The sequence below is a fragment of the Gobius niger genome (assembly GCF_951799975.1).
Source record: "Gobius niger genome assembly, chromosome: 5".
NCBI classification, from domain to species: Eukaryota; Metazoa; Chordata; class Actinopteri; order Gobiiformes; family Gobiidae; genus Gobius; species Gobius niger.
The window spans coordinates 20,498,649-20,526,340 of NC_136856.1; the positions used below are offsets into that span (position 1 = coordinate 20,498,649).

General features: G+C 41.8%; 1 protein-coding gene across 1 annotated transcript in view; it reads left to right on the plus strand.

Annotated features, from left to right (window-relative positions):
* Positions 1-1,615: 1,615 nt before the first annotated feature.
* atp11c (ATPase phospholipid transporting 11C (ATP11C blood group)) overlaps positions 1,616-27,692 on the plus strand; it is a 29,289-nt gene continuing 3,212 nt past the window's right edge. The window contains exons 1-18 of the mRNA XM_079556047.1: positions 1,616-2,161; positions 13,785-13,904; positions 15,968-16,057; positions 21,021-21,101; positions 23,121-23,228; positions 23,396-23,524; positions 23,846-23,934; positions 24,479-24,529; positions 24,909-24,973; positions 25,051-25,132; positions 25,198-25,348; positions 25,476-25,673; positions 26,056-26,226; positions 26,604-26,833; positions 26,927-26,998; positions 27,077-27,150; positions 27,235-27,338; positions 27,432-27,613. Coding sequence (XP_079412173.1) covers positions 2,135-2,161; positions 13,785-13,904; positions 15,968-16,057; positions 21,021-21,101; positions 23,121-23,228; positions 23,396-23,524; positions 23,846-23,934; positions 24,479-24,529; positions 24,909-24,973; positions 25,051-25,132; positions 25,198-25,348; positions 25,476-25,673; positions 26,056-26,226; positions 26,604-26,833; positions 26,927-26,998; positions 27,077-27,150; positions 27,235-27,338; positions 27,432-27,613 — 2,024 coding nt within the window. The 5' untranslated portion in view covers positions 1,616-2,134. The remainder of the gene's footprint in view (positions 2,162-13,784; positions 13,905-15,967; positions 16,058-21,020; positions 21,102-23,120; positions 23,229-23,395; positions 23,525-23,845; positions 23,935-24,478; positions 24,530-24,908; positions 24,974-25,050; positions 25,133-25,197; positions 25,349-25,475; positions 25,674-26,055; positions 26,227-26,603; positions 26,834-26,926; positions 26,999-27,076; positions 27,151-27,234; positions 27,339-27,431; positions 27,614-27,692) is intronic.

Consider the following 27,692-nt stretch of genomic DNA (forward strand, 5'->3'; position numbering starts at 1 on the left):
TCCTTACCTCAAGTGGAGGAGTTCAAGTATCTCGGGGTCTTGTTCACGAGTGAGGGACGGATGGAGCGTGAGATTGACAGACGGATCGGTGCGGCGTCAGCAGTGATGCGGTCGCTGTATCGGTCTGTCGTGGTGAAGAGGGAGCTGAGTCGGGGCAAAGCTCTCGATTTACCGATCGATCTACGTTCCCGCCCTCACCTATGGTCATGAGATTTGGGTAATGACCGAAAGGACAAGATCGCGAATACAAGCGGCCAAAATGAGTTTCCTTCGCAGGGTGGCTGGGCGCACCCTCCGAGATCGGGTGAGGAGCTCAGTTACCCGGGAGGAGCTCGGAGTAGAGTCGCTGCTCCTTCACGTTGAAAGGAGCCAGCTGAGGTGGCTCGGGCATCTGTTTCGGATGCCTCCTGGTCGCCTCCCGCGGGAGGTGTTCCAGGCATGTCCTAGTGGGACAAGGCCTCGTGGAAGGCCCAGGACACGGTGGTGGGACTATGTCTCCGAGCTGGCCTGGTGTCGCCTCGGGGTCCCCCCAGAACAGCTGGAGGAGGTGTGCGGGATCGGGAAGTTTGGGCATCTCTGCTGAGACTGCTGCCCCCGCGACCCGGCCCCGGATAAAGCGGAAGAAAATGGATGGATGGATGATTCATCGTCTTCTGTTGTATTTCTTCCATTTATTGTTCTGATTTTATTTTTGCAATCTTTTTCTATCATATATTTGTGTGTTTGTTGTTTTTTATGATGTGTGCTACACTTTGGTCAACTGTGTTGATTTTAAAATGTATTATTAATAAATAAATAAATACATATTTTCATCTATAATGTTCCCATAATCAGAGAGGGGACAGAAGACAGAGTCGGAGTTGCCCCTGAGCGTTGCATCTCTCAGCATTAGTCTCTAGACTTCCATGGATACTTCCTCTTTCAGCCGATAGTAGTAATACTCGCCATGACCACGCGATGGCAGCATAGCACAGCAGGACATAACTCAGGCTGTCTCTTTAAGTTCTACGGGCTTTGTCTGCGTTAATGCAAAGTTATCTAGCGCAAACTTCATGCAACTAGTCAGGCAGCCTGCATATTTTAGGCCTACTCTTAGATTGTTTCCCCCCTTTATTTTACCTTCCTCCAATCTCAAGGAACACGTCAACATAGTTCGCAATAGCTTTTTCAAACCAAACTAATTTGGCTATAGAAAGGAGCGCTGGGGATTATGCAAAAAACAAATCCGCCACATTCAAATGGCCTGTAGCCTGTCAAATTCGGACACAGGACCAATTCAAATTATTGACCAGCAGTCTTGTCCAAGGCCAGTCCTGTCTGGTTTCACTTTTAACAATATAGGCTACACACTTCGGTTGACTAATTTTGACCAGCTTTCAGTCTCTTAAGCAAATGAGGTGATCCTGCTACACTTGAGGCTACAGTCTCAGAAACTCCTAAACAGACTAGAAGTGAATAATGCTGTCAGTAAGCCTTTAAACACACTATTTAAAATCCAAATAGGAAGTTCATAGTAAATTGTCTCTCCTTCGCTTCGACGTGTGTGGGGGGTTGGTGGTGAAGAAGGAATCTGTAGTTCAAAGTGTGACCACATTACCCAGAATCCAGTGTGAGCGCCAGTCACCGCACCTTCACCGGGTGGAGCCTGTGAGCGTGGGAAGGTCCGTGTCCACGGCTGGAGTGAGGAGCGTTTGACAGGGAGGACTGATCTGTGGACGGGAAAAGAGAAGTTAGTTTCACCTTAAAGGCAGGTCCCGTGCAAACGGGGAGGCACTCTGCACGACAGATGATTTGTGTGAGACTCAGCAACAGGGCGCAGAGAGAAATGTCAGGGACTGCCTCAGCCTCGAGCAAAGAAGAGCGCGACTAGTCCACCGCAACGCGGAAAATCTTCAGAGGAAGAGCATGCGAATGGTGCGAGGACACAGAAACCAACTAAAATGGAAACAATGTAGCGCGAATGCGGCACTTCGTGTAGCTAGAATTAACGCTAGAGTAGAAAACAGATAGCCAAGGAGCTAGCACTGCAACTAACATACATGTAAAGTTATTTCCCTGACAAGCTGGAGCAGGGGCTCAGGGCGTCTGTTGATACGGAAGAGTTCATCTGTACTGCGATAAGAAGAGGATAGAGATGCTCCGGAGAAGGCTGAACCGTCTGGTATGTACCCTGACACGACATTACACTCTTAGCTTTGACACACTGCTCCTTCACCTAGCGTTCAGTCTGCTGTGATTCTTCCACCAAAGAATGCGAGCTACCCCTGCAATCTCTCCCATCACGCCCTTCCCTTACGGTGGCTGTTGAATGTGGCTCTTGTAAACTTGGCCTGCAGCGCTGCGTGCCTCAGACGGCTCTGGAAGTCTGTTTAACATTTGTTAGTTCTTTACAGACAGATGGTGCGAGCTCCTCTCAGTGTCCCTGCACTTTTAAGGTTATATGCCTTACAGGCCTGAATAATGTTCTATGTCCGACCTCAACATCACGGTGATAAAACGGAGCTGTCAAGTAAGTTGTACTGTAATATTGAGTGGAAAAGACCTTGAAACTACGCCTCAATTTCAGGAGCACTACTTGTCTCCAGGGGCTGGAAGTTCTCTCTGGGGTCCCCAAAGCTAAAAATATACTCTATTATGAAGAACAAAGACTTCCATCTAAAGACCCTTGTTTTTTTTCCTGTTCTCTTTACTTTGGAGACTAATGCCTGGCTGATTGCGTTCTATTTTATTACTGTTCCATTTTCTTTTTATTCCCTGTAGTGGAGTTGTGCATTATTATAATTGACTTTTGTTGCCATCATGAGCAGCTTTACAATTACATTTTCCCTATTGATCCATTTAAATTGAAGCGATTTGTAAGACTTCCATATGAACGTCTTGTTACCTAACCACTCTTAGTGAGACTCGTTTGAACGACAATCTGCAAAGCCACATTTCTAAATTCCTCACTGATTTTTATTACCTCTTTATCATCCTCCTAGGCACCACCACTAACCTGTTGTCTCCAGTGTTGAATTCCCCACAGGCTGTGTGAGCTGTAGAGATACTGACAATGAATAAGGAGAAGCAATATAATAATTATTGCGGCTGACCCTCCTCCTGGCCCGGCACTGAGTGTTGCCAGGTCAGCTGCTTTTCTTTTCTTCAGGAGAGGATTGCAGCTGTAATTTCTCCTCGCACTGAGCTGTAAATAATATTTTGTGCCGAGCAGGGAGCCGCGCAGTCATTGATGCACTCCGTGGTGTTATCTGAGGCCGCTCCTCTCCCCTTGCCTATAGGAGTTACGTGTGCGCGGTGAAGAGACTGATAGCAAGTCGTGTTTTGTGTACTAAAAGGGAGGTTGGCGTTCCCTCCGCGATGCGTGCCGTGCCACTAAACCCTCCAGAGTGCATCTTCTTTGTGAAATCATTACAGAGGGCTGAGGGAAGGAGAGGAGCGGAGTTTTTTTTCCTTCTTCTTCATCTCGGGGAAGCTCCAGAGGTTGTAATACTCTGACAGGAATGCAAAATCCCACAGCTGCCTTTGATGTCCGTTCAAGCGCTTGAAGGCAGCGGCGTGATCAGCGAGAGGTGGAGTCTGCAGGAAATGTGATAGTATTCATTGTGGGAGCCCCTGCCATGACTGCAGACACATGAACACACCGCGGCCCCGGCAACACCTCATTTTACTTCACCATGGTAACCAGCCAGGAGGTCTCCGCCTACACTCGGCTTCACGCTCCGTACAACATGTGTGAAGTTGGGTCTTATTATTTTCCTGCTGTTTAAAAAAGCAAACGTGTAGCCGGTGGTTAAATAATCACAGAGGCGTAACTATGTGGTTCTACAGGAACAGGACGGAAACACGACAGGTGCCATTGTCCCGGGCACAATGAGAGGAACTCGACATGTCTCTCTGTAGTTACATGCAAGATATAAGCCTGCAAGAGATACAATTATGAGATTTGTCATCGATTACTCAAATCCAAATGTATATGATTGAGAAAAAATATGACTATCTGCTACACTTCAACAAAACAGAAGTGAATGAAAACATCTGTTAAAGCATCTGTTGTGGTAGCTACACAAATAAAGCATTTACACCCTTATTTTGCATACTGGCCTGGAACATTCTTTTGTTTTTTTTTGCTACAGTGCACTTGATCGTTTGCTGCCCCCACATCGAAAGTTACCAGACCAGATTACCGCTAGGGCCTTGGACTTTTGAGCTTCTTTCAGTCTTCTGCGCTCTGACCCAGGCGTGAGTGTGCAAGGCTCATTCCTGACAGGAGATGCGTGGTGCTGCGTAGTGGTGCTTTGAAGGATTGCATGTCAGGTGAGGTTTGACGCCCCAGGGCTCTGCAAACCTGTTTTCTGAGGTCGCTCAGGTTTGAGAGGAGCAGCCCCCCCCTCCTTTGTGCGCTGTAACAACACTCTGAGTATTGACACGGACGCAAACTGGGCACTCCTGCAGTTTTACACGGTTTTCTGCTAACATCAACAAGCACAAGGTTAAATTTTCAATATTTATCCTGTGTCACCTTTCTCTAGGGAAGCTCCATTGCACAATTTTTTTTTTTGGTTTTGCGTCCTGCTGTACAGTGCTTTTAACTGACCTTGTAACTTTGGCAGTTTTGCATTTAGTTAATTCCTGTAAACAGCATTAATGATTAATTATATTACTGTTTTTGGATAAGCTGCTTTGTGCTTTACTTTCTAGTAGTAGTAGTTGTTTTAAATCATTGTTGATTTTACATTTCTCTGAAGCACCTGTTGGCACCAACATTTTCAGAGTTATTCTCTCTTGGAGGGGGCAGTAAAGGCAGTGAAGGACACGGACCATACAAGCAGTGCAGGCCAATTTGATTTATCAGGGCTCTTTGATTAAGAAGGATGCCTATTGATTGGCGGGTGCTTAGTTTTGCCGCCATTAGTCTTGCCTTGTGAACTGCTCCATGAACAGAAGTGCTTACTTTGATTTCCCCATTCACGTTTTTCCTCATGTCTTCTATGGTCTAATTGAAAGGCAGCGACACACAGTAGATACACAGATAATTGATTTTTGTGGCTATGAGAAGGAATGATGGTAAGGTCAACATTAGCCATTGATGAAAAGGCCAAGGCGAAGCATCGCAACCTGGTATTTAGACCTCATATTGGCAACAAAGCAAGGTTTGGAAATGTGTCTTTTTCGCAGCTGAACTCTTTGTACAGAACACCTTCTGCTTTTTTTCTAGTTCATAAATGTTCTGCTCCAGTCAGAAAGCACCTAATGCGTTAATAAAGCATGAATGGAATTATCTTCAATTAAAGAAGTAAATACCTGCGTTTCCAATGACATCACACATAGTTCCGGTGGCCATTTTGAACACCAAAGTACGATTATGCAGTGCTACAACAGGCAACAATATCTCTACCCCTTGATATAAATGAAAAACAACTGATTGACAGTGGCATTTTTATGTACTCGTAATCATTGCACAAGAAGATTACAGTAAAAACACGGCCCCACAGCGCACGTTTATGTGATATAACCAGCAAATGTGGCACAGACTTAGCAGCTCTGTCCATCGAGCTACTGCAGGATTTACTAAAGATCTGCTTTTAGACTAAATTAACCCATCAAAGAGGAAACAGAAGACCTTTCTCTCTGATTTTTACAGTTTGTCATGTCAACAGAGTTTCAGTCTGAGTCTGTGTTTAAGTTGCTCAAGATGTCTTGAGCAACTTAAACACTGGTTAGCAACTGTCATCAATCAAATGTCAATGACTTCAACACGATAAACACGTGTGGCTCACATCTAGGCACACTGAGGAAATACTGCAGTAACAGCTCAGCTCTGACGTCCGTCACATTTATCTAAGGCTAGATGTTTGGAATGTGGTTCAGGGCTTTTTCTTGGAGAGGTCAGAGCTGTGCTGTTGAAGCTAAATGCTAACCAGTAGCATGCTAACATCTTGAGCAGCTTAAACACTGACTCACTGGTTTCTTCACATAAACGTGCGTCTCTGGGACCGTGTTAAAACCGTTATCTTCTTGACCAATGACTACAAGTACATAAAAATGCCACTGTCCATCAGTTGTGAGTAGAGATATTGTAACATGTTGTAATACTGCATAATTCTACTTCGGTATTCAAAATGGCCACCATAACAACAAAAGTCACATGACTGAAAGACATGTATAGTCCAAAATAGCTGATGGCCATCATCTCAGCTATCATCCAGTCCCATATATCTCAAGGTTGATGACAATCCCTAAACATTAGTGCACAGTATTACTATTTGTGGCTTGGGTTGATCATAACTTTGACCCTCTTTCACAATGGACGCCGGTTTATTGTCCTGCAGAGACAACTATTGAGTTGTTAATGAAAAATGATTGAGTTTTCATTTACAATCCACCCTGTTCATAAGCAACTAACTACCAAACAAATGCCACAAAACTCCACCAAAAGCAATTGTAACCTGTAACCTTTTAGCACCACTCCATGTATCTATTCTGAGCTCACTTACTGGACCCATAATGCAGCTTCTCTTCTATAGGACTAGCGTCTGAGTGGGCTGTGTCCGGGAGATGCAGCGAGATGGCTTTTTGTGGCTACTTTCCATTTCCCGTTAAAAGCTAGGTTCAATTCCCAGTTTGTACCTCTAAATAATTCAGACTGCCTCATTTATTTTGAATTCTCCTCACATCGCTCCTCCCTGTCCCAACGTCCACATATCAGCTATGCAGGACAGCTAGCTGTTGTTCAAATGCCAGCTTGTCATCTATATATGTATAAAGATTTTTCTTTGCCCTGCATTTCCAAGACAGCATTTATGAAGAGCTGTGACATAAATATAGAGATGCTATGACTGAGGGATATCTCCTCCTTCAATATAAATGAATCAAAAAGTCCTCGGGTGTGCTCAGCTGATAAAAGCCAAAGACATTCTCTGAAACCACTGCAAATGATCCACATTTAGTATACTGCAGTTTTAGGCACAATAACTATAAATCTGAATGTCTAATTGTCCATTAGACATAAAATTGTATGTCTAATGTAATTAGCCATTCACATGTAGTTGTGCTCCAGTTACAGGATTTCCCACTAAGGCTAATGATGATGTTTATTGAGTACAAAATATATAAGTCTTACTTCTATTGAACAATAATCCAATGCTATATAGCCCTTATAATTATTAGGACTTAGGACTGGCACAAAGAGTGTTGAGCTTGATATTACGTGACTGTCAGAACCATTATAATCATCTTTCCTGAGCTTTCAACAGAACAACACCAAAAAGTGTTGGCAAGAAAAAGGCATGATCTAAAAAAAAAGGGTTTAATCTCTAGTGAGTGCCTTTTCTGGCTTAACCTGATTAAGAGCAATCTTTAATGGACAATCACCAAAGGGCAAGCATCTCTACCCCTATGCCCCTATATACTGAAATATAGCATCCCACAGTGATTGATAATATGGAAAAGTTATCAGGAATTCCCTTTTACAGTCGGCTTATTAACTATGATCACAGATCTGCAGCATAATCTTAATCAAAACCGAACCATAGTCTTTGAACAGTAAGAAAAGAGCTGTGCTGTTTTTTGCCATTAGTCTCAATGCCTTACAGTGCAGCATCTAAGTATGATTAATTAAAGAGCAATTACATGGCGTGTAGCCCGCTGCTGTATTAACGATAGTGTCGTCAGTGGAATGTAGCTGACACGGATGGTTTTGAAGCTTGTCAGCGTTTGCATCAATCGTAAATGGCTCTTTGTTGCTGTTGCACAGCTTTTTCTCAAGCCCAATTGAAACTATGAAAGCTACTGTACTATTACTGTGTTTAGTTGAGTTACATCTCAATACCACGCTCAAGAATAAGTGTAAGATCAAGCGTCTTTCTCTAAGTAGTTCAATGTGTCTATTTGTCACACACAAATGGCAGTGAGCAGTGCACTTCGCTGGAAAAAACATCCTCCATTTATGGCTACGCCACTTAAAATTGTGTTTAATTATACATGCAAGTGTGACTTGGTTGAAGCTCCAAATATGCAGGCTTTATAGTCTGAAAGGTTTTTAAACATTAACTCTGCTTGGTTTCTCTTCAAGAACAATGACAGAAAGAGCCGCCTGGCCACTACGACCACAGGAACAAAGGTTAGGCTGCAGGAACATAATCTCTAAGCCAAATACAAAGCTTCACTGTATTGGGACTTTTGTCTCATAAAACAGTTAAAAAGTAACTCATAAAGTGTGTAAATGGTAAAGTGCACCAGCATAGAGGTCCAGCTTAGTAAACATCTTTTTAGAGTCTATATGTTTCACGATTAGGTATTTTCTGACCAGCAGTGGCCACAGACTAGTGTCAGCACTGTGCCATCTGCTTACACATTTCCTGTTAAGTCTCTGGTGTAACGACCAGAAGTTTCAACGCAGGACTTGCTGCACTTCCTCTTAACTTATTGCAATTGAACCATATCAAAACTGCTGAAGTGTATTAATGACAGAGGAAGTGGCTGCATGTCCGTGTGAGAGCACGGCCTGATTCCCCTCCTTGCCCTGTTTGTGCCCAGTGTAATGTAGGCCAGTACCAGCCCATACTACAGTACGGCCAGTGTCTGGTACAGCTGCAGGATGCCTCTGGAACAATGGGCCTTTGCCTATAGCTACAGCAGCTCCTCAGCCCCCCATTTGATTTGTCATCAGTGCATGAGGTTGTTCATCACGGTGCAAACAGCAGACAGAGCAGAGCGTGGCCACTGATATGGCATCTCTATTTAAATAATGGAGGTAACTCCTATTATAGTTTTACTCTGATGGACACTATTGATTTCTTAAACTGCGTGTGGTTTAAGATGGATTTTATAAGTGGTGTTGCTATTTATTTTTATGGCTGTCGGTTGTTGGTTCCTGTTTGCTTTCATGAGTGAATGTAATGGCAACATTTGGCAACAGCATAGTCATTTTCTTACTGAGGATAAAGTTCACGCTTCAGTAAGTTTCTCAAGCTTATTTGTGCATTTGACTATTTTGTCAGCATTAGGCTGCTCTAGTAGTTCCTCTTTTTATGAACATAACTCACGGATACTAAAATCATTATTATATTAGGAAACATTACAGCTAACACAACTGCTGTAACAATGTCATTCCTTTTAAATATCGACATAATGAGAGAAAATATAATATAAATAAGTGAATTAAGCTGATTTTATGCATTAGCCGTTAATCAATGTTCTGAAATGTATTGAGACACAATTATCATTACTGGATTAACAATAATGTGATGGGATATGTGTCCTATTGTCACTGTTACAATACGTTGTTGTCATGCTTCATTTATTGGTGCTCATGTAGTGGAATGTTGCTGCACAATGTTTTCTTCTTTTCCTTGTTTACTTCCCTTTCACCACAAACATACAGTCATACCTAACCCTTGGTGCTGTCCTTTTTATCTACTGAGCGATAAACAGATTATGGTGCGAGACTGAGTGGGATAAGGCTGCATGACTCCACCAAGAGAGGACGAACATCATAAATGCTGATAGGTAGTTCATAAAAAAGTTTGGTACAGATAAAGACCTGCTAATGAGGAGAGAGAATTGAAGTTATATATACTGTATGTATATATATTTACATGTTTATTTATTATTTATTGGTTTATTTGATTGGTAAATACAGATTTATGTTTATTATCATTGAATACAAAACTACATGGTTTATAAAAGAGTGTTAATAAAAGAGAAAGGTGACTTTTGTTTTCAAAGAATATTGTACAGACCATGTAGTTGTTTGAGATTTGCCAATTACAACCTACTAAACAACCATTAGGATTTGATTGCGGTTACCTGTGCAGCCCTGTGCTGCTGCCATCATTATGTATCACTTTTAGCATATCCACAAAATGAAGATCAACAGCTCTTCTTGAGTCTCACCTGCTGCTGCACGCTTCTTTGCACGCATCATAGCACCGTAATCCTTTTGTTGTTCACTTGTCATGTAACTGTTGAGTTAGATATTGATACAGCACCATAAAAAAAACATTCTCCGCTACGTATTGCTGAGGGCCTGATGCCAAGCTGCAACAGTCAAGCTCCAGTGCGTCTTTCAACCAGTGGGATGTTAATTAAAGCCAAACTTGCTGAGTCCTATACCCTCCATGTGTTATATTTAGCAACAAACCTGAAGTTGGTGAGGAGTCAGCACATTAAAAATAGACACTTAAAGCAAATGAGGAGAAAAAGGAGTTGCCGGTCAATAGTTTTCTCTATCTTTAGGAACCTTAGTTAGATGCAAGCTTAGCACAATGGCCTGTGTGGTGGTGATAAGCATCGGCTGTGGGGACGCGCAATCTGTACATTTTCTATAAACAGTCATTTGGAAGAATCAACTATCACGATTCATCAATATTGCTGATTGCTAACCACTGGCTTCATGTCAGTGTACATTATACAAACTGCATGTTTTTTATTGATCATAATCCATTATTGAAGACTTATTAAAAGTAAACATGTGAGAAAACATTTGCTTTGAATGCTACTTAGTTGTAAAGTGCCCATAATGCTGCATAGTCTTCTATCAACTATGAAAACACTGAAAAAAGACTGCTAGAAGACAGAAGCTCCTCAATAAAAGTAAAGAAAAATACCATCATAACATAGGAATTAATATCACACGATAATCAAATGTTTGTTTGTTTTTTACCCTGTGAGCAACTTTAACTTAAGAGAGTGCCATTGCTAGCAGGGTCAATTTCTACTGATTTAGGGCAATTCTGCATAATGACTTTGTGTCACTATGTTTTCCAGCCAATAGTGCTTGTCTTGTTTCGGTGGCGATCATCAGTGAGACAGACTGTGGTTCATCCTGATGGTGTAATGTGACAGGACACAGTGTCATCAGCCTGAAGTCATCATTGCTCTAATTTGTCTACGGAGCACCATCTCTACTGTCACCACAGTTCTGCGTGTGTGTGTGTGTGTGTGTATATTACAATTCAGCAAACTTAGCCTTCTTAATATTCTAATGCACCATTTAGAGTAAGTAATTATGTAAGAGAGGAGCGCTGGATGCTCTCTTTATCGATCCCTGTTCATGTTGGGTTCCTAATGCATTTTCATCAAGGGTATGCAGGCTGTTTGGTATTGACACGCTGGCGCTTGATTCTTGGCAAAAACGTTATCTGTGAACATCATTGAGCTTAATGGGGTTTTGTTTGACCTTTGACACAAAAGCACAAATTCATAATGGACGCTTTACTTACACTGGCATTTAGCGTGTGTGCGTTGTGGTTTGTAGTCGGGTATCCTGAAATAAAGTGAAACTTATTTGTCTGATCCTACAAATGTTTTTACAAGGGTCTTTTTTTTTCTCATCTCTTACCACAACCTCAAGCAGTGGCCTCCATGAGAATCTTTTACCACTAGGAGTTCAAGTGCCATGTGGGAAAAGCAACTCTTTATCATAAAACTTTGTTGAAGTTGAGTCCTAAATTTTTGAGCCCATTTTGAGTTTATATCAAAGCTTACTTCATAGTTGAGACCTTATTGCATCATTGAGAGAAAGGAACTTCCAATAAGTAAGTGCTTTGTTTGTCATCATGTAATTGTACAACAAAATTGTGTTCAGACGTTGGGCTAGTCCTGAGCCGCTGCAACTGAGCGTGCTGCCATTGTGGGCCAACCTGACCAGCATGTTTTTGGAGGTAGGGGAAACCTGAGTACTGCCTTAGGTGCTCCTCTGATCCTCTGAAACGGTGCACCGCCTCCTGGGGTTGTTCCTGTTTCAGAGCATGGTGTCCTGCACTGGTCAGCTCCTCCACCTCCTCCCTCCGCCTGCGCAGCTCCCTCTGCTCCACAACAGTCTTTCACCATCTTGTGGGAAGAGCATAGCAGACGAATATATGATCCGTCTAATTCTCTAGTTAATGAACGTTAGTCAGAACAATAGTAGGGATAGAAGCCTTGTGTAGCTTAACTGCGAATCTTGCCTGGATACCTCCTCGTTTGTCCCTTTTTTGTTTCCTGTAGAAATTTGTAGGTCTCAAATGTCTTTGTTTGCGTACTTTAATAAAAACCCGGGTCCAATGGACTGAAGGTAACACGTGATAAGTGACAGATTTTATAATAGGGCATTTTTATCAAATCTAGTGCATCCAATCCAGAGACAGAGGGAGAACATGCAGCTTTATAGATGAACACCAGCGTAACTACCGGTAAACAAAACGATGTGCAGCATTTCTGTTAAACTAATTCTTAAGTTTGTGTCGTTCACTGAGGGAAAGAAATGACACAGTGTATTAGGTAGAAATGCCAGTACAGCCTCAGAAGAAAGAGCGGGAGTAGTGGATGGGGGTGTACTTGGCTGGTTGCCTCTCCTGGGGGCTGCTTGTTGTTTGATACAGAAAACCTGGATGTACTTCTGTCCTTGGCTGTGTTTGTGCTTCCTCATTCCTCACCCCCCTCGCTCTCTGTTCATCGTATGGCAGCAGCTCTGTCCGGTCCTGCTGGACCCGTGTCAGAGCTGCCGAGTGGGAAGGGGGTGTGAGATTTGACAGTCATACTGAGGTGTGAACGTGGCTGCTCATGCATAAGGCTCCATTATGTAAGACTGTTGGATCTTATTTATCTTCTTTGCTCACCTGAAATTGATACAAAGAAGTGGTCTTAAATGTGTGCTCTTCTCTTAAATGTGGGACATAAATGATGCATTTGCGTGTGGAGATGTGTGTTGTCTGTAATCCAGATTGTGGAGACTTCTTTGATCTCACCTCACACCCTAAGCAGCTTGTGGTCCAGGTGGCCATTATTCATATATTCTCTGGCCCATGTCCAATATCAGATAGTAATGATCTCTGTCCCTCAGCCCACATGCTGTGCTCCTTGATGTAAGCTATTGGGCACTGTGTGCAAACTCATAACAAGTACACAAGGATAATGAGAAGCTTTCTGTCCAAAAACAAAAAATCACTTGAGATATTCTCTTCTCTTCAAGTGTTTATTATATTTTCAAGTACATACCAACATTGTCCAAAATAACAAGAAATAAAAATCTTCATAAAATGTATATAGTCACTCTAAGGGCAATCATCTTGTTTCTCTTAATGAGTTTTTAGGACATCTCAAGTGTATCTATAAAGAATGTTCCCAATTTGCTTTAGTTGCTTGTGATTCTGTCTTTTAAGGATGAGGAATGTCACGTGCTTGTTGTTTTGAAGTGAGTCCAGCTACTGACTGGTTCCTAAGGTACAGTCTTGTGCGCAGCCTATAAACACTGTGTGTGTGGAGTGTCAGCATTTGTATGTCTCTGAGCCATCTGCACCACCAGGAAGCACCCCTCATAAATCTGAGCACAGCATATTTCTCCGGCCACTTTTGTTACTCCGGAACATCTGCTGTATTACAGATGAGTGACCACCCGGGACACAAGAAATTAAGTTATAGGTCTGGCCATTTCTTCTTCTGCCACTGTGACTGTTCCTGGAACGCACCCGTGGTCCAGTTTTCCAGAGAGTGCATTTGTGTCTGCTTTAATTTTATGTACCACTGTAGTAATGCTAATCTCTTTATTTTGCAGCTGCAATTAAAGCCATATTGAAGAGCAGCTCTTTGGTCATTACAAAAAAAATCCTTCACTTTCCTCTCTCTTCTTGACAGCCTACTTAAATATCTTCTACATAAATAAGATTATTACTTCAACTTTTTCATTTAGCAGGGACTGTGATCACACATAGTGACGAAGCGCGGCTTGCAGTTGATGTGATGCATAGAGAACACGTGGTTATTTTCAACTAATGCATGTGTGTGTGTGCTTTGCCTCTCCGCAGCTCGGTCGTGACGAGAGAAGAGTGGACAGCAGGACTGTTTATGTTGGTCGCCGGTCGAGTCCAGACAGTGAGGGTTTTATCCCTTCAAAGTTCTGTGATAACAGAATTGTGTCCTCCAAGGTGAGTAGTATAACATCTGTGATTTTCACACAGGTGTAGATGTGTTAGAAGCCGAGTTAAACAACAAAAACAAACTGAGGATATATGGGGAATAAAGCTTTGGGTCTTGATCTTTGTAACTCTACTTGCTGAAATGGCTAACATGCTTATAATTCTACTAATTCATATCAGCAACAACACAAATACTTAAATAATATATGTTTGTACCAGATGGAAAATGTGCTTGTCACGTTAATTACATCTCTCACTGCACAATTGAACAATCGATGCTTAATCGATTTATTGAACTGTTTAGCATCTCTATTGTCTTTGCTGGTCTAAAATGCCTGTGTATGTGTCTTGTATTTTCCTGTTCAGTTGAGTGCTAATACACAGCCATACTCCTTGCCATATTGTTGCTCTGTAGAAAACATTACAAAGATTTGCACGGAGTACTGCCTCCTTTGGCATGTTGCTGATTTGATTAGTGAATGCTTTGTGGTACTGCAGTGCAGAAATCACTCTGCATCAAACTGCTCATGATCGGCTTGTGTCCTGCTCCCTTTTAAATCCGTAAGTTACAAAGAGGAACAGTTTGGAACCTAGTGCTGGTACAGAGATCCAACAGTGAAAGGGTAAAAAACAAATGTAATGTGTAAAATAGCTTTAATATTTAACTGGGCCCTGCGCTACACGGCATGCCGAGCGCATATTCTCTGGGCCACAAACAAGGAACCATTGCACCGTTGAACATGGGTTATTGAAATCGATGGATGTCCATTTTGTGAAGCCAATCTAGGTTTAAGTAATACTGTATCTCCATGGTGTGGAATGGTATTGTTGTACAAGTGCAGTTGCTGTCCCCCCTATAGTATTCAGGGGGGACATTAACAGGATACAAGCAGGTTACTAGTCCAGGTACAATTGGCTTTCTCCAGTAGATCTATGTCAATGTGAGAAATCGGGGCTCTGCATTTACATGTGTTACAAACTGAGGAAACAACTTTAAAAATGTGTAACCAGGAACTCCAAGTGTTTGTGTCATGTTTTTGGTGCTAAAGGTATCTTTCTCATCAAACTCTTCTCAAAAACCTAAAACAAATCACTCTAAGCTTTAATCCTCTCGCCGTTTCTCCTCTTGCTCTCTTCACATGAATCGTCGCCTCCTGCTGCTGTGATTATTTGTCTGTCACAGACCATGGCAGAGAAATACATGGCTGCGATTAATGTTCGAGCGAGCTGGGCAATTTGGTGGTTTTCCCCCCTGGCTTTGACAGATGCCTCTGAGCATCACCTAAATCTCACCGGAGCCATGTGTTTGTGCCGAGTGATACGCTCACTGGGCAGGCGTATGGACATGAGCTGTTGAAGTCGCGGTGTGTATGCAAAGATGTGTGTAAGACGCTCGAGCTATAGTGGCGCAGACATTTCCCTGCAAAGATGAGTCAATCTATGGTCTGCTGATGAACGTTGGGGTAAACAGTCCTTAATTACCCAGCTGTAGTGTTTGTGCTGCTCCGTGCCTCTTCTCTCCATCTTCCTGTTGCATTTTCATTCCACAAACAAACACAGTCTCTGCATCTCCACCGCAGTCATCCCCGCACACCCCACACTCGTCTTTCATTACTTCCCTCTCTTTTCTCTCTGGCAAAATGAGATGGGCCGTTCTGCTGCCACTGCATTTCGCTTCTCCCCCATGCAGACATCCCCTTTTACAAAGGCTGCTCATTGCGCTTTTTGTGTGAAATATCTGTGTGAGCTGCTTGTGCTAGTCCCGGTGATACTTTGTTCCCAGGGTATTGTGGTGCTTCTCTGCACTTAGGCAGATGGAAGGGATGTTACAGCCCCAACAATCTACATTCAAGGCATTATCAGAGAACAAAAGGGACAAGTGAAAAGTTCAGCTTGTTGAAAGGAGATTCAACTTCATTCTATATCAGAGATATCTCCAAGGACCAGTTTTCTTTTTTTTCAGTAGAACATTCTTTCTTTGTACTTGTAATTATCACATGTGATTGAGTCATCATGAAGCAGTTGTATATTAATTCAATAATTTGTGACTTTCTTTATTTTTCTCCCTGTAGTATACGGTGTGGAACTTTCTACCAAAGAATCTTTTTGAACAATTCAGAAGAATCGCAAATTTCTACTTTCTTATCATCTTCCTGGTACAGGTAAGGACAGGTGCCTATTGTCCTAGTTGACTTTTTGGACTTTTGTGTATATAACAACAACAGAACAGTGTTTGCACAAGAACAAACTCTTTGATTTCATGGTACACATGGCTCAGACCTGTTCATCCATGGTTTTGCAGTATTTTTTACTTGGACAGCGCTAAGGGGTTTGGAATGGTAAACAGGAATTTTTTTTTAAGGATCTGTATCATGCTATTTTAGCCATCCCAAAGTAAACTATAGGCATATATGATATATTGTACCTCTATCACTATGGAGTACTCATTTTTGTGAGAAATATAAGTATTTTCTGGAGGTATTTTGCAAACCCAGAAGACACAATGCCTTGATTCAGTTAACTCCGCCCCCTCTCTCCTAGCTAATCTGCCCATGTAATATTAGCATTAAGAAATATAAATATCACAGCAGTAAGTGAAGTTACTTCACAATACAGTTATAAGGAGTTGACATCTGCAACACAGCTTCATAAATGGCTAACACCCGTTTTGATTGACTCACCGCTCTATCCTGGCCGCTCCATCGCGTGTTTACGTTATGGGACTCGCGTTGCTTACAAAAGTTAATCCACTTTGATTCTGGCAAAGGTTCACCAAGCATCCACCAAGAGACAGTCACTTCTGGCGAGTGGCCTCTTCTTTGGAAGGTTGAATAAAAGTCCGGTCCTCTCGTAGCCAGAAGTGCTTTTCTCCGTGACATTATCGTTGGGTAAGAAAAAAGAACAGGGATGTCCTGAGTAGGTTAGAAAGAGCTCCTTCTGCACAGCTTTCAGTGTAAACATGACATCTGTTCAGACGCTCAGAGGGTGCGTTTCTTTGTCCGCTGACCTGGAAGTGCCTTGGGCACTTCTTTTTTAATTTTAATTTATAAATTAAAATCAGGCCGCAAGGCATTACATTACAGACGTTGGGCCCTTCCTGTTTGACACTATGAGTGTCACAAGTCATTCATTTTCCAGGAGAGGGTGGAGCAGGATTCAGGAGGATTGCTTAGAACTGCGTGAATGAAGCCAAAAACCACTCTGGGGGTGTTTTTGATAAGGAAATAGCTGGATGGATGGATAATGTAACAATTACTGAAATTGTTGAAATTATTTTAAGGTAAATGAACAGTCACATTTCACAACGTGTCCTGCCTTTCACCCACAATGAATGTAAGGCACTAAGGAAGAAAACACCAACACCTGTCAGACATTCATGCATTAACTGGTTGTGAGCATTATGGTGCAAGGGAATATTTTGTATAGACTGGAAGGTTGTTTAGATTGATTGAAGATGGTCCAAAGCAAATTGACTGTGAAGTAATATCAAAGCAGAAGGGGCATTCTTTTCAAGTGACGCGTATGCTTATGATTTGAACGAGGTTCTTATAATGCTAAATATAAAACACTGTAAACAAAACTGCTTTAGTTTTCCATTGAAGTGTGAAATTGTAACAGCAGTTGTTTAGTGTATGAGGGTTGGTGTGGTTGCACTATCACTATATCTGGATCGAGAGATCAACAACAAGCAATGACCGGCATCTTTTTCAGTGCCTGTTGGTTTCATCTGCTGTATCTTCTCCATCATTGTATTTGTGCATAAATGGAAACAGCCTTGATCCTAAGCTTAACTCTGATGCTCTCAGCGCTCTCTCGTGTAAACAGGTGCTCCTGTTTGCCCAGAAGGCTTTTGCTTTCTGTGGTCATTCAGTGAGTCCTTTAGGCCCACCATTCTCAAAGTGGTGTCCGGGAGTCCCTGAGCCATGTGTAGGAAGTCAGTGATACGCTGACTTCCTACACAGGAAGTCAGCGTATCAAACCTTGGGCACACTTTGTAGCCCAAGGTTTGAGAATCTCGGCTAAGGCTAACAAATTTGCTTAGTTTACTGCAAATCCAGTTTGGTTGGTCTGGGTTTACTAGTTTAGAGGAGACTTTTATTAGAAGACTTACTTTAGTCAACAGTAAACCAGACCTATTTTTGTCCACTAGATAAAGCAGATTAAAGGAACAGGCCACCGTTTTTACATATTGACATATGTTCTTACCTTAGCTTAGACAAGAAATGCGTACCTGTCTGGTCGTGCGCTCAGTCACGTAAATGTAGCCTTTAGCCTCTCCCAGCAAAGGTATAGCTCCGAACTGGGGTGAAGTCAGAAGCTACCAAGCTATTCCACGTTTTCCCTGTTTAAATAAAGTTGCGTGAGCTTTTACATGATCTCAAGTCTAGTTACACAAAATCAAAAATGTTCTAAGCGGATAAAAAGGGCACTACATTGTGAGGCATAATAACCCCTGGAGTACTTTGACGTCCCCCATAGTAATATATTATAGTACTCCAGATGATGTTTTGCTTCACAATATAGTACCCCTTTTTATCTGCTTCCAGCTTCTAACTTCCCCCCACTTTGGAGCTATACCTGTGCTGGGAGAGGCTGAATGCTAACAACATTTGCATGACTGAACGCACGCGCAAATACTAGACAGTAACGCAGGTAGGAACATATCTCAGACAGACAGTTAAAAGTACATTTCCTGCTTGATTTCAGCCTTAGTATCTGGCGCAGTTTACCTCATATCTGGGGACACTGGGATGGTTGGTAAAATATACAAAAAATACATACCCTACCTTTAAGTTGGTACCACACAATAGTACTCTTGTGTGCTGTATTGAGGGAATACATTTCAAATATTATGAGCTAAAGCTTAGATTAAGCAGGCATGTGACATTAGTCTTTTCAAATTGCCTCATGAGCTTTTTTCCCCTCACTAATCTGGACTCTCTCTTTCTCCATCGGTTCCCTACATGTTACTCATATCGTTTGCCTATGATTTAATAGTGAACAAGCAAGATTCACCAAATGGCTGATTCCACAGAGGATCTAATGCTAATTGCCAATGCTGTGGACAGTGGCTCAAGTGGTAGAGCGACAACCAGAAGGTTGCCATTTATGTGGAATCCCGCCTTTCCTGTGTGACTGAATGACTGAAGGTGGCTCAGATTGGCAGCCCAGCTTCCACCAGTCTACCCCAGGGCAGCTTTCCACTACAGTCTATGGAATGAATGAATAATGACTGCAGCTTTGAGAAGCTCTTCAACTAAAGCGCAATACAAGTGTATCAGTTCTCAACCAAGAGCTAAATGTCGTGCCTCCTCCAGTCCATGTGTTCCCCATCCTTTGTCTGCGCTTTTATCATACTGTCTCGTTCCCCCTGTCTATTTTTCCATCCTCTTCTGTCTGCTCCTCTCACACATGCCCCCCATCTCTCTGCAGCAGCTCTTGCTTACGTCAGCAGCCAGGAAGCCCTCTTGTACTTTGGTGTGCCACAAATAGACACAGTCAGATAAAAAAGCCCCACTCTCTGCTATAAATAGACCTGTGTGTCTTTGCTTGAATCTGTTCAAATGGGAATAGTACAGGGGTTCGAAAGCAAGGGGAATCGTGATGAGGCTAAATGGGGAAAGACGAGGGGGTGGTATAGTGTAGGAGGATGCGATGGCTCAAGGGGGACTCCTGGGAAGTGCTGTCTGTCGCTCCGTGGCACACTTGCCTGCTCGGAAGACGGGCTTTGCGCTGCCCTGCTATCACACTGCTACATCAGGTCTCATGGTAATGCTGGGACATAATGCAGTGCCCTTTTAATCCTGGGGAAGGTATTCATCCACCTGGAAGCTTTGCGGGAAGAATTATTATAGAGATACAGTATACGGAGCAATTTAGTGATTTTTTTTTTTTACTTAGAAGCACAATGGACACAATGTCTTCTTTGGTGGTGTTTCATGTTTTTAATATTGTAGTGATCCTACAGCATCTATCAGACCTATAAATCATCTGTCAAAAATCGTGCCAAAAAAGCTTTTAAAATGCTTGCTAATTTTCCATAAAGAGCATAGATTTTTACCTGGTATTACACATGTTGCTGCCCTTTGAGAATACAGGCTCACACAGATTACAAGTCACCAGTGACCAGACTACAAGGAGGTCTCTAGAGGAATGTATAAATCCAGTATTCCGAAAGCCTGTGATTTAGAAGAATAGATCTTTGACAGTCAGAGCACCGGTGAGGAAAACACTCGTGCTTTCAGCAACCGTGATGTCTATCTGACAGTGTGTAATGGTCCTGGTCAGAATACTAACGACCAGTGTGTCTGCACTAATGCACAGTCTGGCTCAGGCGGAGGCCATGCTTCATGCTGCAGGATCACAAATACCAGAATAAATCCATCTTATGGTGGTGCAGAGGGACACAGTGGCACAGAAGGCCGTTTGTATACTAGGGTTTTAGCTATGAACTGTGAGCTGGACTGGCAGCTGGTTCTTTGGGATTACCTGAGAGGTCAAAACATCTGAAACATTTCAGCTAATTTTTGTGTTATAATAATAATGATAATAACAACAATAACAATGATAATGCCTTACACTTGTATTGTGCTTCACAAGTCTGCATTACCAAGTTTCTCAAAGCGCTACACTGTCATTATTCATTCACTTCATACTCGGTGGTGATAAGCTACTGTTGAAGCGAGGCTACCAGTCTGTGCTATTGGCCCCTCTGACCACCACCAACTACTCCCTCACTCACTACATTCACCCAGGCTTCCTGGTGTTCCCATCGGTCTCCCATCCAAGCACCAGCCAGGCCCCTCCCTGCTTAGCTGCCGAGATATAACGGTACAGCCTTACCTAGGCCTTGGCAAAACCACAGGCTTTACACAGAATACCTGCGCATTAAGTCCTGTTTTTTTTGGGCCAAGATGATTAGAAGTCTGCTACATCAACAAAAGTGTTTCTTACAGATAAAATCACTGCTATCAAAGAAATGAAATGATTTCTAGAAATGTGCTACACCCTGTATTTAGTGGTTGGGCCATGCTGAAACCACACATACAGTCAGCAACACAGTAGTATCTTAGCACTGCTTTGTTTCTATGTAACATTTGAATTAATTGTTTGCTTTCTCCATAGGTCATAGTGGACACACCCACCAGCCCAGTCACCAGTGGCCTACCCTTATTTTTTGTCATAACAGTCACGGCTATAAAGCAGGTAAGAATAACTTATTCTCCGAGTCATGGTATGTTCAAATGAGTCTGTCTTCCTTCATCTCCTCTCTTTCATGTGCCTTTGTATTTGGTACGTGACTAATGCTCTCTTGGGTTTAGTGGCAGTGATGCTCTGTGGTCATGAATTGTGATCAGGGAAAGATTAAATGAGCTCCTTGAGACTCTGTGCACATCTATTCTCTTTGTGAGAGCTTTTGAAGAAGGAACGGAAGAGGAAAGACTCATTTGCTCTTCTACTTGGATGTTGATTTAATATTTCTACATAATGCTCTTCATGATGCAATCTCTTTTGTGCACACACCAAAACCACCCCATAACAGCAACTTCCCCTGTACTTCACTTTAGAGATCTTTCTCAGCTCACAAGCTTCTCCTTCAGTGGTCAAACGGTTCAAGTTTAGTGCAGCTGACATTTAAAAGTACTGTGACTTTTCTGTTCAGACATGTACTATCCTCTGGACATGCTTCTTATGGAGCAATGGTTTCTCCCTCACAGAAGCATCCTTTAGAAATCTTTGGTCCAAAATAAATGTCCTTGGAGAATATAATTAACTACTAGAATTAGAATCAAACCAAAATAAACAAAAAGGGAAAATCTGGATAATTTTAGGCAATTGTTACTGATGTCAGAAACTGAGATAAAAGATGTGTGTCTTTGTGTTAATAGAGTGCATGTAAAAGTCTGAGTAGCACTATTTGTGCTCTATGAGAACACACTGTCCCCTGAGTATTATTCAGGCAGAAATAACCTGTGCACCATCTGTGGATTCCCCTTCTCTTCCCCTCATCACCTTTTTTGGAATTTATGCGACACAAGGCGTCTCTATTATGTTGTTGCATCTTTCAGAATGCCCATGAAGAAAGCCTTTTACACATGACCGAATTAGACAAAATATTAGACCATATATAATAGTATTATTTATAATTTAGTGCATTTTGCAATTTTTCCTTAATTGCCATGTAATGGTTGTCTATTATTTAAGGCAGTGGTTCCCAACCTTTTTTCCTTGAAGCCCCCCTGCGCATGCTGTAGTCAGGCCGTGTCCCCCCCAGTCCAAAACTGTGGCCCCCACAAATGTATCAAAACATGAAAAATAATTGCTATGTATTTATTTCAAACAAAACTGAAATTTGATTGTTTAATGCACTTTTTCTTAGTAATAACTGATGAATTTCCCCCCCCCCTGGCTGGCAACCACTGACTTAAAGGAATATTTCAGGATTTTTGACATAGGGCCTCATTTCCTAGTTATCCAGTGTTGTTGATTTCTGAAGATATTTTTTTGTTTTAATTCATGCAGTCCTTATATTTGAAGAGTTTAGTGATGCTAGGCTAGTGCTAGGCCAGCGCATGTCTATGGTAACTAGTAGCCTGCATTAAAAACCTCCTCAAAATCATGGGGTAGTCCTCCAAATGTTGCCATATCTGATTTGTAGAAAGCTCCTTTGTGAATTCCACTTGTAGAAATGCCGGCCACAGGTAAACACTGTAGATCCGGTAAGCAGATCACTCCGCCGCTGCGTAGCTTCAAACCAGGAAGCTGATGTTGCTCAAATATACGTTTTTTAAATGCAAAATTGTTAAATTTGAATAATTTATTCAGTCAACACAGACATTTATATCGGTAGTCTGGTGTTAATGTGATTTGCCTCTGTGCTTGGGTCAGACAATGCAGGCTACTAGTTACCATAGACATGCACTAGCCTAGCACTAGCCTAGCACCACTAAACTCTTCAAATATAAGGACTGCATGAATTAAAAATAAAAAGCATCTCCAGAAATTAACAACACTGTGGATAACTAAGAAATGATGTCAAAAAGTCCTGAAATATCCAATGAAGGCATCTACTGCTATGGTTCGTACATATCTGTCCACTAAATGTTTATTCTTTTGGGATACTGAAACCCACTTTTCTGCCTTTTTTAGCATAAAGAATAGTGTAAGTTTCTGAAACAATTTCCACTTTTATCATTGATAAAATCAATTTATCATTGTTTGTAGGGATATGAAGACTGGCTTCGACACAAGGCTGACAATGAAGTGAATAAGTACCCTGTAACTGTGCTCGAAAATGGTCAAAGGATACGAAAAGAGAGTGAGAAGATAAAGGTAGGATCACCCTAATCTTCATGATGTGTGTTTGTATATTTGTCTATAACTCTTCTACCAGAGAGACGTGCATTTAGCCAGTTTTAGAAATGTCTCGGTGAACATGTGAGAGTGCACTTATCAGTTGGTTTTGTAACTGGACAAATGTACTGCTTTGTTTTCGGCAGGTGGGAGATGTGGTGGAGGTGGAAGAGGATGAGACCTTTCCCTGTGATTTAATTCTGCTGAAGTCCAGTCGCGATGATGACACATGCTTTGTTACCACAGCAAGTCTGGATGGAGAGTCCAATCATAAAGTAAAGTCAAATCAGACACTATTTTCATTTGTGTCAGAGGTGAGGCCTTTTTCACATCTTTAGAAAGAGTGTTGCAAACTTTAGCTACATTAAAATGAAGTGTCGCCTCACTGTGTTTAGTCCTGACTTTGGGTGCCAGTAGGAAACCACTTCCTGAGGTTTTCAGAGACACTTGTTCACAAGCAAAGCTACTTTAAAGTCTCTGAGCAGCAGGAAGCCAGTGGTTTTCTGGTTTTAGTCAGGACTTTTAGCATATGTATAATGTTTTAAGTGGCAAGTCACCCTATTGACATTGTGTCATTTTCTCCTGTGCTTTTCCAGACACACTACACAGTGCCAGACACAGAGAAGAATCTGGAGTCTCTCAGCGCCACTATCGAGTGTGAACAGCCTCAGCCAGACCTTTACAAGTATGCACTCCATGCAAGGGCACAACATGTGACAAAAAACATGTGTGTCCTCATTTACACTCTACATTATTAGAGATATACTTCATTTATAACTGACATATTAGCATAGTCATCTTAACCACAATAGTAACTTCTTAGTGTTGCGATACAATTTTACAGACAATTATAGATTTTAAATTGGCCTTGTTGTACGTGATAATGTTTAGAAATGTCATTGAAGTTATTAAAAGAAAATAAGTGGCACATTATGCTGTGAACACTCAAAGAGGTCCGTTCCACTGAATATTTAAAAGCATCTTGTCTTGAAAGTAAATTAGCAGAGTGGCATTTTGATTTAGACTTACTTAACCTGCCTTAACAGAGAGACATAGTGCCAAGTGTTTGCTATTTAATTAGTGAAAGTGACTCTTGCGGATCTGTAATTAACTGGCTCCCCGAATCTGTGTGATCTTCACATCATTGAGTTGTTCACACAGGTTTAGGACTTCTTACCACAGATCGATGTTTGGATGGTTTGATGAGGATCTCTGCTTTTTTGTTTCAGGTTTGTCGGACGCATGCACATTTGTAAAAACAATCAGGAACCTATAGTGAGGTGAGGCCACTCATTCCCGACCAGTTGAGATTCATAATACACTGCTTAATCACTCACTTGTTGTTTGCATCAACCAATCATTATTGCATTGATCCGTCATAGCGGACAAGCATTAAAATTAAAACAGGTTGGCAGGGCTTCAGCCATAGCCTACAAAGTGCCCCCATGGGTATTTGTTATTGACTGCTTTGTAATTGCCATACAAACAAATGCTAATGTTCTTTTCAAGAACAGAGTGGCGTGAGCCCAGGCTGCAATCATACTGTAACTGTCACAGCAGTTTTGGAGTGGCTACCAGTGCGAGTGCCAGCCATCCATTTAGGCAACAGTCCTGCTCCCGCATCACTACACTGTCTAACAGACATTGTGGTTTTTGTAGGTCACTGGGTCCAGAAAATCTTCTGCTGAAAGGGGCAACTTTAAAGAACACTCAGAAAATCTGTGGTGAGTCCATTAACATTGATTTTATGCCCTAAAATTATATGGCCTAAAAGAAGTTTCCTTTGAAATATTTCCGGAAGGTGTTGCAGTTTATACGGGAATGGAAACCAAAATGGCTCTCAACTATCAAGGAAAATCGCAAAAGCGTTCTGTTGTGGAGAAGTAAGATCATAAAAATTTAATTGCATTTTTTCACAATGAAATAATTCAAAATGTGTTGCTGTCAGGTCCATCAATGCCTTCCTCTTGGTTTACCTTTGTATATTGGTGAGCAAGGCTCTTGTCTGCACAACACTTAAGTATGTGTGGCAGAGCAAGGCGGGACAGGATGAGCCCTGGTACAATGAGAAAACCCAAAGAGAGAGGGACACCAATCTGGTGAGACGTGGATCTATCTGGACTATCTCGATACAATTATTAACATCAAAGTGTATATATGTTTAATGTGAACTATGTCTAAATGTCTTACTTTTTCACACTGAATTGTCTTTGTATTTTTCCACAGTACCTGAAAATGTTCACGGACTTCCTGTCCTTCATGGTGCTTTTCAACTTCATAATCCCTGTGTCCATGTACGTGACTGTGGAGATGCAGAAGTTTCTCGGTTCTTTTTTCATTACATGGGACAAAGATTTTTTTGATAATGAAATAAAAGAAGGAGCGCTGGTTAACACCTCAGACCTCAATGAGGAGCTGGGACAGGTAATGCATGTTGTTTTCTTTATGCCACACACGTTATAACTTTTACTGTGCTGTATTAGACTATATTGATATACTTTATATGATGTGAATCGCTCAGCCTTTAAGTGTTTTGGAGGCCTGAGTAATTTGATAAAGAACAATCTTGATGTCTGTCATAGTTGGTTTAAAAGATGATTTGTGTAATATCACACTGTAGTAATTTGAATATGATTAATTGCCCAGTCTCAGGGGCGACAGTTAGTATTAATATGGTGGTCTTATAACAGGAAGGTTGGTGATTAGATGCCACCTTTAACCAGTACACACTGTGATTCTTTTTTGAGCAAATATGAAAGTGATTTGTGGTTGGTAAAGCTGTTAATACTTTAAATATCGTATATAGGTGGAGTATGTCTTCACAGACAAGACCGGTACCCTTACTCAAAATAACATGGAGTTCATAGAGTGCTGCATAGATGGTTTCCAGTATAAGCATCGCGACGCAGGGTCAGAGCTGGATGGCTTCTGTGTCACAGACGGACCTGTGAACAAACTACAGCAGAAGGCGGGCAGGGTGAGTGTTCCTCCATCTGTCCACAACTCGCAAGCAACAACATATGGCCATTACACAGGCCAGTGATCAGAAAGACCCATCACAGGTCACACATGTACAACATGTGCACACAGCAGTGAAGTAGAAGCTAAGTGCTCTTGACATTAGCACCTGATAATGCCATTAAACGTCAGCACACTTCACTTTATTTGTTCGCGCTTTAGACCATTGAGGAGTTTCTGATTACTTGTATATTATAATATACCTTCGAAAGATATAGCTTATTATACTTTTGAATCTTTTTCTTTGAATCAAACTTTTACAGTTGTGTAGGTTGTGTGTTTGCTACTCTGTCTTATCCTCTTCTTTTTAAAAAGTCTAACATGGTTTCTTTGTAGGAGAAAGAGGAGTTATTTCTGCGTGCCCTGTGCCTGTGTCACACAGTCCAGGTCAAAGAGTCCTCAGAGAAGTTCCCTGATCAGACAGATGGACTGAATGATCAGGTGGATGGACTGAGTGACCAGGTGGATGGTTTGGGAATAGATGGAGAGTTGTCTCAGCCACAAGAGCAGGGAGGTTTCATTGCCTCCTCACCTGATGAGATCGCTCTGGTGAAAGGGGCCATGAGGTACTCACACAAGGACATACTGTATAATATGACCGATCAGCAGTATCATGAAAACTGCTCTTGAACCTGACCACATGCTGCTGTTATCTGCAGGTACGGCTTTACGTTTCTGGGTCTTGAGAGTAAAACAATGAAAATACTCAACAGGAGCAATGACATAGAAAGGTATGTCCTAGTATAAAAGCATCCCATGTTTTCTAATTTACAGAGTGATAATGATAATTACTGTCAAACATCTGTTAGGTATGAACTGCTTCACGTGTTGAACTTTGACCCTGTGAGGAGACGGATGAGTGTGATAGTCCGATCATCTTCAGGTGAGCCTGACATTTTTCTCATGGGTGGAGGACTGTGGTGGAGTTGATTTATTTTATTTGTTCATTTTTGTGTGTTTTGTGTAGGTGACACACTGTTGTTCTGCAAAGGAGCAGACTCATCCATATTTCCTCGTGTCAGACAGGAGGAAGTTGAGAGGATACGTATGCATGTAGAGCGCAATGCTACAGTGGGTGTCTAATACTTTCACTGTATTAAGTGCAATACACATTCCAGTTTCAGAAAAAGATAATTTTGTTTTAAAACAATTCTTGCTCTGTAGGAGGGTTACCGAACACTTTGCGTAGCCTACAAGCTCCTTAGTGCAGGAGAGTATGCTCAGGCAGATGCAGGACTAAGAGAAGCCAGGCTGGCTCTGCAGGACAGAGAGGAGAAGCTCATGGCTGTGTACAACCAAGTGGAGACTGGCATGAGTCTCATAGGAGCCACCGCAGTTGAAGACCGGTGAGTTATTTTGAGATTTACCTCAACATTATCAACTTTTAATTACACAGTTATAGTGCTCTGTCAGTTACATAGTTTT